The sequence below is a fragment of the Mchenga conophoros genome, linkage group LG7, assembly GCF_057382185.1.
Source record: "Mchenga conophoros isolate Kocher_MC1m ecotype Shallow Benthic linkage group LG7, M_conophoros_male_GT1.1, whole genome shotgun sequence".
Lineage (NCBI taxonomy): Eukaryota > Metazoa > Chordata > Actinopteri > Cichliformes > Cichlidae > Mchenga > Mchenga conophoros.
In genome coordinates, this window is record NC_140532.1 from 60318643 (window position 1) to 60332664 (window position 14022).

The 14022-nt window shown below is 39.4% G+C and overlaps 1 protein-coding gene across 1 annotated transcript; it reads left to right on the top strand.

Moving 5' to 3' along the window:
• Positions 1-213: 213 nt before the first annotated feature.
• reep5 (receptor accessory protein 5) lies at positions 214-9972 on the top strand. The gene is made up of 5 exons (XM_085280550.1): positions 214-428; positions 713-806; positions 3985-4123; positions 6881-7049; positions 7842-9972. The coding sequence occupies exons 1-5, from the start codon at positions 311-313 to the stop codon at positions 7889-7891; spliced, it is 570 nt and encodes a 189-aa protein (XP_085136676.1). The 5' UTR covers positions 214-310; the 3' UTR covers positions 7892-9972.
• The last annotated feature ends 4050 nt before the right edge of the window (positions 9973-14022 follow it).

Here is a 14022-nt window from a genome sequence, read left to right on the forward strand (position 1 = left end):
GCATATAATTAACAGAGCATGTGAACAGTGCCAGTTGTTTTTATTTTAAACGCGCAGCACACACACACACACAAAACATCGACCTACTAGCAGTTGTCTGTATTATTGTTTTTTTGTACTAAGTGGTTGTTTGCGTTACAGCGCCATTGCTTTTATTTTGAAGGATATGATCTGATGCATGTGCCACACATCCCTTCTTCTGACTTTGACGCCCGTGGGTCTGAGAACAGTGGCGTGTCAGGTTACAGGCGTGGCGCAGTTTGATTCTGATCGTTTCGTAATTCATCATCGCTAAGCAGGAAGTGCAGCCATGGCGCAGGGGCTCAGAGAAAGGTTTGAAAAATTTCTCCATGAAAAGAATCTGCTGACAGATGCCCTGGCAAAGGTGGAAGCAAAAGTCGGAGTAAGCAGGACCTACATTGCTCTCGGTGAGTGTTGACGGGTGGAAAGAGAGGCAGAGGCTGTCCGCATCACTGAGGGACGCATAGATAAAGGAAATAAAAGCCCGATGGACAGACTCACATTTAGCTGCAGTTTCCTTTAGCCATAAGCTCACAAAAGAAATTGTGTTTATTTTACATCACCAGCTCGATACTATAAAAGTAGTCTCCATAATGTAGTTACTGGTTGTAACATAGGTATATAGGTATGATCCGGTTAATGTATTCGTGGGAAGAAAATCTTGACAAATGTGTGGTGTGATGTGTTTCAGCTGTCATCGGTGTAATCGCAGTTTACTTGGTCTTTGGATACGGAGCCTCCCTGCTATGTAACCTCATCGGGTTTCTGTATCCAGCCTACATATCGTAAGTATATGTTATTCTCAGAACACTTGGAAATGGCCTTAATCGCCTGTTATTTGCTCCTGTCGTTGTGCTTTCAAGTCACTGAATCTATAAAAAGGCCTGCGTTCATGTCAGCGCTAAGGACAACCTCCTTTAATCGAGATGACCACACCTGTGAGATTTATTTAGGGTATTGTAGCGCTTAAGCTCCAAAAGGATATAGATCTGTAGGCTTACTTAATATTTAAGCTTCTTTTTTGTGCAAAGTTTTTAATTTTTGAGTGCGTTTGCCCTCCACCAGTCTTTAATTATCATTTCCCGCAAACAAACAATGACAATAAAATACATAAGCACCTACAAAAATGTTAGTTTTAAGAAAAAGAACAATTTAAGCATTAAAAAAATCACAAAGGGAGAACAATATAATATCCACAACTGCACCAAAGAGTAAAACAGTGAACTGTGGATTATTAAACTGTATAGGTCTTTGTCTTCTAAGTCCCTATTAGTAAACAAATGATTCATTGATGGTATTTAATTTATTTATACTCAACTGGCTTATCTCAAAATGTAAAAGAACCAGTTTTGTCTTATCATTTCCTAACAACATTTCAATTTACAATAAGTCATTACACAGCAGTGGGGAGTGGATTTCATCACAGTAGGTGTTTCTCTAAAAGTGTTGTAATGAAGTTTAAGGATTTAAATTATCCACTCTTCTCTTCTTCAATGCCATGTGCCAGCATAGTGCAGAGCAGCTACCTGAACTCTACTCCCACAGAGGTCGATTTTCTTGCTAATAATTTTACATCTTCACTGGTTACGACTCTAGATATTGTAGCTCCCCTAATAAAGAAATTCCACGATCACAAGTACATCTGCTGTGATGCTTAGACTTCTGATTAAGTCTCACAAGTGTCAGCTTTGTTTTTATAGCCCACATAGATATAAAAATATGGATATGTTCTGATAAATGATTAGAATATAATATTTCTGACTGTCTGAGTCAAAATTAAATTGAATTGAATCGAATGGGGACCTTGTGAATCGGAACCAAATCAGTTATTGAAATCAGTGACGATACCCAGCCCTACTGCTGATTTGAGTCTTCCTGCATTGTCAACGTCCCAACATTTATCCAATTTGGGGTCACAGGGAGCTGCAGTCTGTCTTAGCTGTTATGGGATAAGAGGCAAGGTACCAGTCCATCACAGGCCCAACACTGAGACAGGCCCAGTTTTGAACCAGGAACTTTCTTTAATGTGAGGTGACTTTTTATCAATTATTGCCGTAGTTAGCCCTTAATTAGCCCCTGGCTTCTAGCTTTTTGGTTTAACATCTGCTAACACAGGGGAACATTGCTAGATAGATATAGATGATCTATTTTCATTTGACCCATGGAAATAATTCATCATAACGGGGTATCAGCGATGTAAGGTTTTGCCTTTTTTATAGCAATTCTTGCACAGAGTTACAAAAATGTTTAACGGGCTACTAATCTAAGGCAGTTGGAAAGAAAAGCGACTGGACTACTTTGAGATTCTTGAAGAAGCTTCAGCTCTCATCCAAGACTCTTCAGTTCTGAAGCTTCATCAGTTCTGGGAACTGAAAGATTACCATGATCTGGATGACTGAGAACCTACACAGATTTATCATCTATTAATTGTAAACTGAACTTCATCTATAAAGTTAGTGGATTTCCCCTGTGACTTACAAAGAAAGCATTTAAAAAATTTTGTCATCAAAAGTTTTAAAACAGTTCTTATCATTGTGATATTATCTAGTAAAATCTCAGGGCTAATACTACATGCAGTCAGCATAGTGTCACATGTTGGCCTGCTGCCGTCACTATGAATGTTTTCCTTGTCTCAAGTTTTTTGAGAAACAGCTTGATAGAAAGTAACCAGAATTGTCCTCAACATTTGATACATTTTATTAATCTTAAGATATCAGTATTTTCTCAAGTCAAAAGTATGGGTGTTACATTATTTGGTACAAGAGAAGAAAAGAGTAATAATGTTAAACAATAAGCTCAGAGTGGAGCTAATAATCTGCATAGGTTTATTTGTACAAACATATGTTATCTTCACTGTAACTCTGTTTATAACAGGTTATTTTATCCTGATTTTGTAAATCTTATTTGAAATGACTCATCCTTTCGAAACTAAACTGAAATCTCTAGAGCTAGCAGCTCTTTAAAAGTTAAGCAATTACTTGCAACATGGTTGCCTGGGTGTTTGCGTGATTATTTCTTAGTTGTGTAACAGTGTTTCTGTTTGTTGCAATAAATCTTGTGGTGTTGGAAATCCTGTCTATTCCCCCCTTAAATAGTACTACATTTGTAAGGAAAATGCATTTGTGGGTTGAGCAGCAGAGTTAAAAAAGTTTGGTTGGTTGCTTGATTAGCTAGGATGAGAATTGGAAAAGGCTGTAGTTCAGGCTGTCCACTACTGTGAATACTGTGAATCCCAGGCGACACCTTGCAAGTGGAGCATGGTAGCTGTGCTTCATTTTAATAATTTTAAATGGCAACGAAATGTCTAAATTAGACAAAATCTGTATCAACAGCATGATCAAAATGTTGTAGCTTCTGTTTCATCACTGTAGAGTTCTGGTGCTTTTCAATAATAGAATAAAAAAAAACAACTTGTTTCAGAGTTGACCCTTTTCACATATGAGTTAAACTGATTGTAACATTAGTCTCCCATGAAAATGACGAGTATGGCTGTAATATTGGAAGGCATGGCATGGTCTGTGTGCCTTGTAGTCACACAAATAAATCAAACCACTGCTGTAAGATTTATAAACCCCTCATTTGTGTGATAAATTCTTAATGGTGTGTATAAATGTTGTTGTGATGTATTCTGTGAACACCTCAACATGCACGTTTTCACCAAATGGCCATATAGACTAAGTGAGTTTAAGTATTAATGACATATAATGGATGTGTTGGTACTACTGGAGGAAAATGAAAATTCATGAGCCATTGATTAACAGCCCGATTTCTGTGTATTCATCCTATGCATTCACAAGGTGGTATTGTCTGTTCAATTTATTATTGATGCTTGAATACATCAATACATGCTGCATATTGAAAGCGAGATATGAGCTTGATCCATGTGCACATTCATGGTCCTTACAGAACAGTGCTTACAGGTATGTGTAAAAGAAGTACCAAACATGTCTTTGTTCTTCCCAGGATTAAGGCCATTGAAAGTGCCACCAAAGATGATGATACTAAGTGGCTGACCTACTGGGTGGTGTATGGAGTCTTCAGTGTGGCAGAGTTTTTTGCTGACATCTTCCTTTCCTGGTTCCCATTCTACTATATTGGAAAGGTAATCCAGTTGGTCTCTGTGCCTGTCCTCCTGGCACTTACATTGATAAGGCATTACATTTTGACCACTGACAGGTGAAGTAAATAACACGGAGAATCTCTTGGGAGCAAATAAAAATTTTGCCCTTGAAGTTGATCTGTTACAAGGATTTGAGCGAGTTTGACAAAGGCCAAATTGTGATGTCTGTGTATCTACAAAACTGCAGCTCTTGTAGGATGTTCCCAGTCTGCAGTTGTCAGTGTCAATCAGAAATGGTTCAAGGACAGAACAGTAGTGAACCAGCAACAGGGTCATGAGCAATGTTCCCTCTAATTTTTCATGTGTCTGAGCGAACACACAAACTCCCTGAGCGGTCCCTTGGACCACTGTGAGCAACAGCAGACGTGTGCACTGTGGTCACGCCAGCATCAAATCCATCCAAGTTACATGGTTTATTAAAATAATCAAATTACAGCATTTACATTTATGCTAGACTACTTTTAATTAACTGCTTTAGCCCACTTACAATGAAAATTTAAATAAATCTTGTTCGTGACCTGTGTAGTATTTTTTGAAAACACAACTTTCTTTTTTTTTTTTAATATTATTTTTATAAAGCTCTGACTTGTATTATGAGTCTGAGTCTGTGGTCTGGGAGAGAGTCCTGTAACTCTCTGTCAGCAAAATACAGTATATAATGACCAATGTTGAGCAGTTAATGATATAGTTACTTCTTCAAAAAAGTAACTGAGTTATGCAAACAACAAAGTTTTTTTGCAGCTGTTTACCTTAAAATGCAGCCAAGGCGTTTTTTTAAATAAACATTTCAAACTATTTACAGAACAATCAGCTGTTCTGCATCAAATCTGATGCCACACAAATTATTTGTGTCAGTCCAAAAAAATAATTTCTGTCCACTATGAGATGAAGGAGAACAACAGCCTGATATCTGCAGGCCTGACAACAGGAGATGTATCACTGCTGTAACACCTGTAACATTCAGCACTCGCCTCATTGTTCTGACACACACAACAAAACTATCGACTACACTACACACTAACTACACAAGATTTGCGCTAAACGTCGCAAATCTCTCACATCTCAAAACACCGCTCTACTCCTAAAACTTCCCCCCTTCCTAAACAATTAAATGCCTTGTTGCCATATCATTTTTTGATTGGTAGATATGGTACATTTTTCGACCAATAAGAAAGGGTGGGGTTTTCTGGTTTTGTCTTTGCTCACAGGCGGAGAATGCTTTTGAGTGTTTTCCTTATAAAATGCAGTTTTTACCGTTTCTTCCCGCAGTAAATATAAACAACGATAGTATTCAGGAAGAAAACCAAACATTGCAGATACATTTTTATTATAACTCTGGTTTTATCAACACAATTTAAAAACTGGTATAAAGTCCACACTTTTTCCGTTAATTCTTCCGTCTGTCCTGCTCACATCTCCAGTGGTTGTACACGTTGTCATTAACGTGGCTTCACTCCACATCAGCCACGCTGCTTTGCTAGCTAAAACACCGGTGTCGGCACATAAGGACGCTGTCATAGACTGTCAATGACGTTGATTAGCTGCGTATATACGAATGTGAATCGCATTATTGGCTGGACTATGGGATAAGGTGGCATCGTGCTAATTCCATACGGGAGCAGCCAGTAGCTTATTGACTAACACTGCAAAAAAGAATTCTTAAAGTATTAATTTTAATTTCAATTCAGGTTAGATTTTTTTTTGTGCCCAACGCAGATTTTCTGTGCGCAGCGACCGTGCCAGCAGTGCGCAATTGCACACGCGCGCAGCTTAGAGGGAACATTGGTCACGAGCATCCAAGGCTCATTCATGCACGTGTAAAGGCTGGCCCATGTGGTCCAATTCAACAGATGAGTTTCTGTACCTGAAATTGCTATTAATGCTGGTCATGATAGGAGAGGGAAAAAATGCTGGTTATGATAGAAAGCTGTCAGGATACTGTGCATCGCAGTTTGTTGTGCATCGGGCTGCAAAGCCACAGACCAGTCAGGGTCATGTTGAATGTTTTCCGCTAGGCAATGTAAGAAGGTGATTTGGCCTGAAAAATCGTATTTTCTTTTACATCACGTGGATGGCCTAGTGTGTGTGTGTGTGTGTGTGTGTGTGTGTGTGTGTGTGTGTGTGTGTGTTGCTTACCTGGGGAACACCTGGCACCAGTATGCACTAAGGGAAGAAGTCAAGTTGACAGAGACGGTATGATCCTTTGGGCAATTCCCTGCTGGGAATCCTTGAGTCCCGAAATCCATGTGAATGTTACCATGACACATATCACCTACCTAAGCATTGTACGAGACCGTGTGCATCCTTTAATTGAAACGGTAGTCCCTGATGGGTGGGCCTCTTTCAGCAGGATAATGTACACTGCAACAAAGCAGAAATGGTTGGGAGCACAACAATGACTTTGAGGTGCTGACCTGGATTCAAAATTCCCCTCATCCTGTCGGGCATCTGTAGAATGTAATGTGTAAACGAGCCCGATCCATGTAGGCCCCACCTCCCAACCTACACGACTTAAAAGTTCTGTTACTAATATCATACTGCCAGATACAACAAAATCATTACAGGGGTCTAGTGGAGTCCATGCCTCAATGACTCAGGGCCGGTTTGGCAGCAAAAGGGGGACCAGCAATTTAGGCAGGTGGTCATAATGCCTGAAAGTTATATTATTATTATTCTGTTTAGTGCCAAATTCTATACCTGTTTTAATTTTTTGAGAGAAATTTTGTTTTTTTTCCCCAGTGTGCCTTCTTGGTGTGGTGTATGGCTCCAACTCCTTCTAATGGATCGGTGCAGATATATAACCGCATCATTCGACCATTCTTCCTCAAGAACGAGGCCAAGATTGATGATGTAGTGAATAACATCAAGGACAAGGCATCAGAAGCTGCAGACAAGTTCAAGGATGAGGGTGACTAAATCATCATAATTGTGTAGTGTTTGCTAAAAGAGCCTAAATGATATATCAGATCCTATTTAAGATGCAATGAAAAATTGCCTTCAAGAGATTTAACTGTAGCTGCTCACATTCAGCTAGCTAAGCTCGGATAAGAGGTGAAACGTCTTCAAGAAACTCAAAAAGTCTACTGGCCTTTCTTTTCAAGCTCCTTAGATATTAAACAGACTTAAACCTCCTAGCAGAGACCACTTTGTATTCATGTGAGTGTAATGCAGATAATGGTCTCCCTCTTACGAGAGGGAAGAAACACGTGTCCTGCTTCCCACATTGCCTGGATAGGCAGCTACTAAGCATCCCTGAAGTGAAACATGTTGTGTGCTAAATGTAAGAACAGCAAACCTCAGACAATACTCCAACTTGAGTTCTTTCTCTAGCTTGGGAGTAATTTTGTGAATTTGTATACATTTCAGTTATTTTAAAAAAAAAAGGCAATAATAAAGTCAACCAAAAACAGAAAAAAAGGATTGAAACATTTTCAGTAAAAAATACAGGAGATTTTCACATATCATCCACTGTACCAAACGTACACAACAACAGCACAACAAGGTCCAAATCCCCAAAACTAGGGGTGGGCCATAATTTAAAATAGTTTCATAGTAGACATGTTTATATTTTGTAGTTGTAAATTTAAATTAAGTTGATCTTGGATTCCATTTTGCAGGTTTCTAAAGTCAAACATCTGCAGTGCTGATGTACTACGTTTCACTGACAGTATCTTTGTATTTGTTTGTGATTTGTCCACAGCTAAGAAAGCCACAGCAAACCTCATATTTGAGGAGAAGAAGAGCTCCTAAGAATGAAGTCTGTCCACAGTGCCAGCTCTGTAGCTGACTCATTGAAGAAATTTTGCCTTGAAAATGTCAGTTTTTACAGCACCTATTCAGAACACATCTGTAAGCTTCATGCCTGTGATATTAAATGTAAAACTGTAGCAGTCAAAGCCGCTCCATGTTTTGTTTGGTTTTTCTGGAAGGCTCTCAGTTTAACTGTATGGTAGTCCTGGTATGCTTCTTGAACCAAATAAAAACTACTTTACTAAAACCATTTCCTAATGTTAATGATCGTACAACAGATTTGATGGAGATTATTCAGTTTGCTGTTGAGGAGTTGATATGACTCAGGTCTTACTGACAACTCATGTACTTTGCTGTTCTTTTGTTTTTCCTTTATCGCTGCCTAAGTAATATTTGGTGCCAGTTTGATCAGCTCATTGAAAAGATGTTAAGTTAACTAGTAAGAGACTTCAAATGGAACAAATTGTGTGTTTTATATCCCCTTAATGAAATGTTTTGAAAAAAAAAGAAGGTTAAAACTATTCACTTTCGGTCTGGCCTTATATATAGTGTAAATCCAGCTGGGATGTGAGGAGGTTGAACAGGTCACCTAATAATTGGAAGGTTGTTGGTTTGATCCCTGTCTGCTCCAGCCTGTATGCCAAATATCCTTGGGCAAGACAGTAACCCTAGGTTGCTTTATACTCTGATAAAGAGCACTTATGTAGGAAACGCATAGAGGGAAAAAAGTGCTTGTATAAATGGGGGTGAATGAGGACAGGTTCTGTAAATGCTTTATTAAGGTCTCAGTTAGACTAGAAAACTGCTATATAAGAACCAGTTCATTTACTAGTGTGTTTTTAGCTGTCACTGTACAGGGATGTAAAAATACAACAATACTGTTGACCAAAATATCCTATTAGAGTGAGTAATAGACTCCAGTTTGTGCATGTAAATGGAGAGTCCTCTTCACACACTGAGGTTAATTATGGAGTTCCACGTGGTTCAGTGCTAGGACCAATTCTGTTTACATTATACATGCTTGCCTTAGGCAGTATCAACAGAAGGCATTGTGTACATTTTCACTCCTATGCAGATGACACACAGCTTTATCTATCCATGAAGCCAGATAACACACACCAATTAGTTAAACTGCAGGAATGTCTTAAAGACATAAAGACCTGGATGGCCTCTAAATGTTCTGCTTCTAAATTTAGATAAAACAGAGGTTATTGTACTCGGCCCTGAAAATCTTAGAAATATGGTATCTAACTGGATTTTTACTCTGGATGGCATTACCTTGGCCTCCAGTAATGCTTGGAGTCATTTCTGACCAGGATATGTCCAGTGCACATATTAAACAAAGATTTACGACTACTTCTTCCATTTGTTCCATATCCACACTGAGAAACTAGTTCCCATTGTATCTTAATGACCTTGTAGTACCATATCACCACATTAGAGCACTTCACTCTCACACTGCAGGCTTACTTGTTGTTCCTGGAGTATTTAAAAGTAGAATGGGAGGCAGAGCCTTCAGTTTTCAGGCCCCTCTTCTGTGGAACCAGCTTCCAGTTTGGATTCGGGAGACAGACACCATCTTTACTTTTAAGATTAGGCTTAAAACTTTCCTTTTTGCTAAAGCATATAGTTGGAGCTGGATCAGGTCACCCTGAATCCTCCCTTAGTTATGCTGCAATGGGTTTTTTGCTCTGCTGGAGGATACATTTAGTATTTCTTCATCATTCACCCTTCTCACTCAAAATGTGTTGATAGACTCCTCTGCATTGAATCATGCTTGTTATTAATCTCTGGCTCTCTTGCAAAGCATGTCTTTTATCCCATCTTCCTTCTCTCACCCCAACTGGTTGCAGCAGATGGCTCCGCCCCTCCCTGAGCCGGGTTCTGCTGGAAGTTTCTTCCTGTTAAAAGGGAGTTTTTCCTTCCCACTGTCGCTGAAGTGCTTGCTCATAGAGGGGTCTTATGATTGTTGTTTTTTCTCTCTGTATGTATTATTGTAAGGTCTACCTTACAATATAAAGCACCTCAAGGTGACTGCTTTTGTGATTTGGCGCTGTATAAATAAAACTGAATTGAATTAATCAGAGTGTAGCTTCAAGTCAATTAAACTTCTTGGTTATTTAGCTGGTCAGTTAAGGTGCAGAAGGGGTTGTTATTCAGTTTCAGCTGTTTTGATGTTAATGAAATTAACAATAGGTGCACTACAGGTAGAACAATGAAACAACCCCCAAAACAGGAATGGTGTTACAGGCCACTGACTTTTTACCTCTTTTCTGTTTTTCACTAGTTTTGCTTTTGTGTAGAAGTCCAGAGTCCGGGTCACTACTTGTAGCATGAGGCGAGACTTGGACCCTACAGGTTGCAAAGGTAGTTCAACTCCTCTAAGATTCCTCTAAGTTTGACTCCTCTCCTGGCTGTAGCTCAGGAGGTAGAGCAGGTCATCTACTGATCGAAGGTTAGTGGTTTGATGCTTCAATAAGATACCAGTGTGCTTTCTGATGCATCCATCGAAGCAAATATTAGCTAGGAAGCACTGAAAAGCATAGAAGAAAGTGCTGAATGGGTGAGTGTGGCATGTTGTATAAAGTGCTTTGAGTGCTCCAGGAGAGTAGAAAAGCGCTATATAGGAATCAGTCCATTTACCATAGCAACATGTGCCACTGCAATAAGGTTTGCTGAGATTAGTTACCCTGGGACCCTGTTTACTAGAAGGTTTTAAAATTTCTGTACTTTTAGGTGACAGGAGACATGTGGCCTGGTCAAAACACAGAGAGCTGCACTCTAAAAGATCTTTAAACATAGTAAACATACCTTGTGTGCCACAGACTGCTCCCAAACACGAGGGGACAAGTAATACCTCTAAAACACTTAAGTTGGCTTTATTAAACATTAGATCTCTAGCTGGGAAAACATTTTTAATTAATGATTTAATCACTGAGCACAGCCTTGATTTTATGTTTTTAACTGAAACTTGGTTGGACCAAAGTAACAGTGGAGCTGTTCTCATCGAGACGACCCCTCCTAACTACAGTTTTATCAGTGAGGTCAGGGCGAGCAGGAGAGGAGGAGGGGTTGCTGTCTTATTTAATGAATCATTTCAATGTAAGCAGCTATCTCCTGGAAGTTTTCAGTCTTTTGAATATGTGGCTTTACAGCTGAAGGCCCCATCCAAAGTTGTGTTTCTTAATGTTTACAGGCCTCCCAAATACTGCACAGACTTTTTTAATGACCTCAGTGAACTGCTGTCTGTGATCTGTGTTGATTTTGACTGTGTAATTATTGCTGGGGATTTTAACATTCATGTGGACAACCCTCAGGACAAAGGGACTAAAGACCTGAGTAACACTCTGGGCAACTTTGGGCTGACTCAGCATGTAACAGAGGCCACACATAATAGAGGACACACTCTTGACCTACTGATCTCCAAAGGCCTGAGCATTTCAAAGGTTACTGTGTCTGATGTGGGCCTGTCTGATCATTACTGTGTTTTCTTTGAAAGTAAAATCTCAGCCCACACAAATATATCAACAACAGTGATCACAAAACGGTGTATAACTGAACACAGTAGTGCAATTTTTAACCAGGTCTTCCCATTAACACCTGACCTGCCCAGAGGGTCAGTCAATGAGCTCGTCAATAGCTTCAATGCTAACATGTTAAATGTAATGGACACTATTGCTCCCATTAAGGTGAAGGTTATCTCTGGAAGGAAAAAGTCTCCATGGAGAAACTCCACACTGGTGAAAAATGAAAAAAGAGAGTGTAGGAAAGCTGAGCGCAGATGGAGAAAAACAAACCTCCAGGTTCATTATGACATTTATAAAGAGAAACTTCACAATTATAATTTACAACTGAGGAATGCAAGGAGGTCCTACTTCTCTGACATCATCACTAAAAACAGCCATAATGCTCGGGTCTTATTTTCTACAGTTGACAGGCTAACAAACCCTCCTGTGCCAGTGGCAGCTGAACTTCATTCAACCATGGCCTGCAATGACTTTGCCAAATTCTTCACAGACAAAATTAGACAAGCAATTGGTACATCAACAGCAGATCCAGGATATGTACTGTGTCCACCAAAAAACTGTTTAAACACCATGAAACAGTTTCAACCTATTAACAGCAAAGACCTGGAGGACATCTTAGGTAAACTGAACTCCTCCTCCTGCTGTTTAGATGTCCTGCCAACAAGTTTTTTCAAAAAGGTCTCAAAGACTTTAGAGTCAGACCTGTTACAGATCGTCAACTTTTCTTTATTATCAGGTGTGTTTCCAGAATCACTAAAAACTGCTGTAATCAAACCTATACTGAAAAAGGACAATCTTGACAAGACACAAATGAACAACTACAGGCCGATCTCAAATCTCCCGTTTTTAAGTAAGATCATTGAAAAAGCAGTTTCTCAACAGCTCAGTTACTTCTTAAAACAGAATAACTGCTATGATGCCTTCCAGTCAGGTTTTAGACAGAACCACAGCACTGAAACCGCTCTGACCAAAGTGTTTAATGACATATGTCTGAATACAGACAGTGGAAAAATGTCAGTCCTAGTTTTACTGGATCTCAGTGCAGCATTTGATACAGTTGACCACAACATATTACTCAAACGACTGGAGAACTGGACAGGTCTTTCAGGAACTGTACTAAACTGGTTCAAAACATACGTAGAAAACAGGAAATACTTTGTATCAATAGGTAACTTCACATCTGAGCAGACAAGTATCACATGTGGAGTTCCCCAAGGTTCCATCTTGGGACCCCTTCTGTTTAACATCTACATGCTCCCACTGGCACAGATTATAAACAACAACAAAATAAACTATCACAGCTATGCAGATGACACACAAATATATATCACAATGTCACCAGGAGACCGAGGCCCTGTACAGGCTCTTGGTAAATGCATTGAGGAAATCAATGACTGGTTGTGCCACAATTTTCTCCAGCTAAACAAAAACAAAACTGAGGTAATAGTCTTTGGCGCCAAAGAAAAACGATTACAGGTCACCAGAGAACTTCAATCTATACATCTAAAAACCACAAACCAGGCGAGAAATTTGGGTGTAGTGATGGATGCAGACCTAAACTTAGAAAAACACATTAAGACAATAACAAAGTCAGCTTACTATCACCTCAAGAATATATCAAGGATAAAAGATCTGATGTCTCAACAGGACCTGGAAAAACTAGTCCATGCATTCATCTTTAGTAGGCTTGATTACTGTAACAGCATCTTTACAGGTCTACCTAAAAAATCAGTCAGACAACTACAGCTCATTCAGAACTCTGTTGCTCGAGTCCTCACTAAGACCAAAAAAGTGGACCACATCAGTCCAGCTCTGAGGTCCTTACACTGGCTGCCTGTCCGTCAGAGGATAGACTTTAAAGTTCTGATGCTGGCCTATAAAGCTCTGAATGGTTTAGGACCAAAATACATCAATGACCTCCTGACCCAGTATGAACCTTCCAGATCCCTCAGGTCATCTGGATCCGGTCTTTTATCAGTTCCCAGAGTCAGAACCAGACACGGAGAAGCTGCATTCAGCTTTTATGCTCCTTATATCTGGAACAAACTCCCAGAAAGCCTCAGATCAGCTGAAACACTCAGTTTATTTAAATCCAGGTTGAAGACACCTATTCTCAGCTGCATTTGAATAAAGCACCAAATCCACACTTTTAAGCTTAAATTTCAAAACTTACATTTAACTACTGATTTTATCTACTGTTCTGATTTTATCTGTTTTGATTTTATATACTGTTTTGTTTGTTTGTTTGTTTGTTTGTTAATTAGTTAGTTAATTTGCTTGTTTTAATCAATTTTAAATCATGCTTTTTATTTGTTCTTGTTTCTAATGTCTCTGTAAAGCACTTTGAATCACCTTGTTGTTGAATTGTGCTATACAAATAAACTTGCCTTGCCTTGCCTTGCCTAAGAGTAGTGGACTGGGCTATAGAAGGTCCTTGTATAGAATACTAGAACTGGCAAGTCCTACAGCAGTGATGGATGCGAGAAGCTGTGGAGAACATTATGCTGCGTAACATCACTCATATTACATGACTGACCCACTGGTGGTGGGTTAGTAATGTTCTGGGGGAGAAATGAACAGACTTCTACAGGCCAGGCAATGGGA

Coding starts and splice junctions, on each gene's coding strand:
- reep5 (XM_085280550.1), top strand. CDS start 311: ATGGCGCAGGGGCTCAGAGAAAGGTTTGAAAAATTTCTCCATGAAAAG. Junction 807..3,984: donor CTGTATCCAGCCTACATATC/GTAAGTATATGT, acceptor TGTTCTTCCCAG/GATTAAGGCCATTGAAAGTG. Junction 4,124..6,880: donor CATTCTACTATATTGGAAAG/GTAATCCAGTTG, acceptor TTTTTTCCCCAG/TGTGCCTTCTTGGTGTGGTG.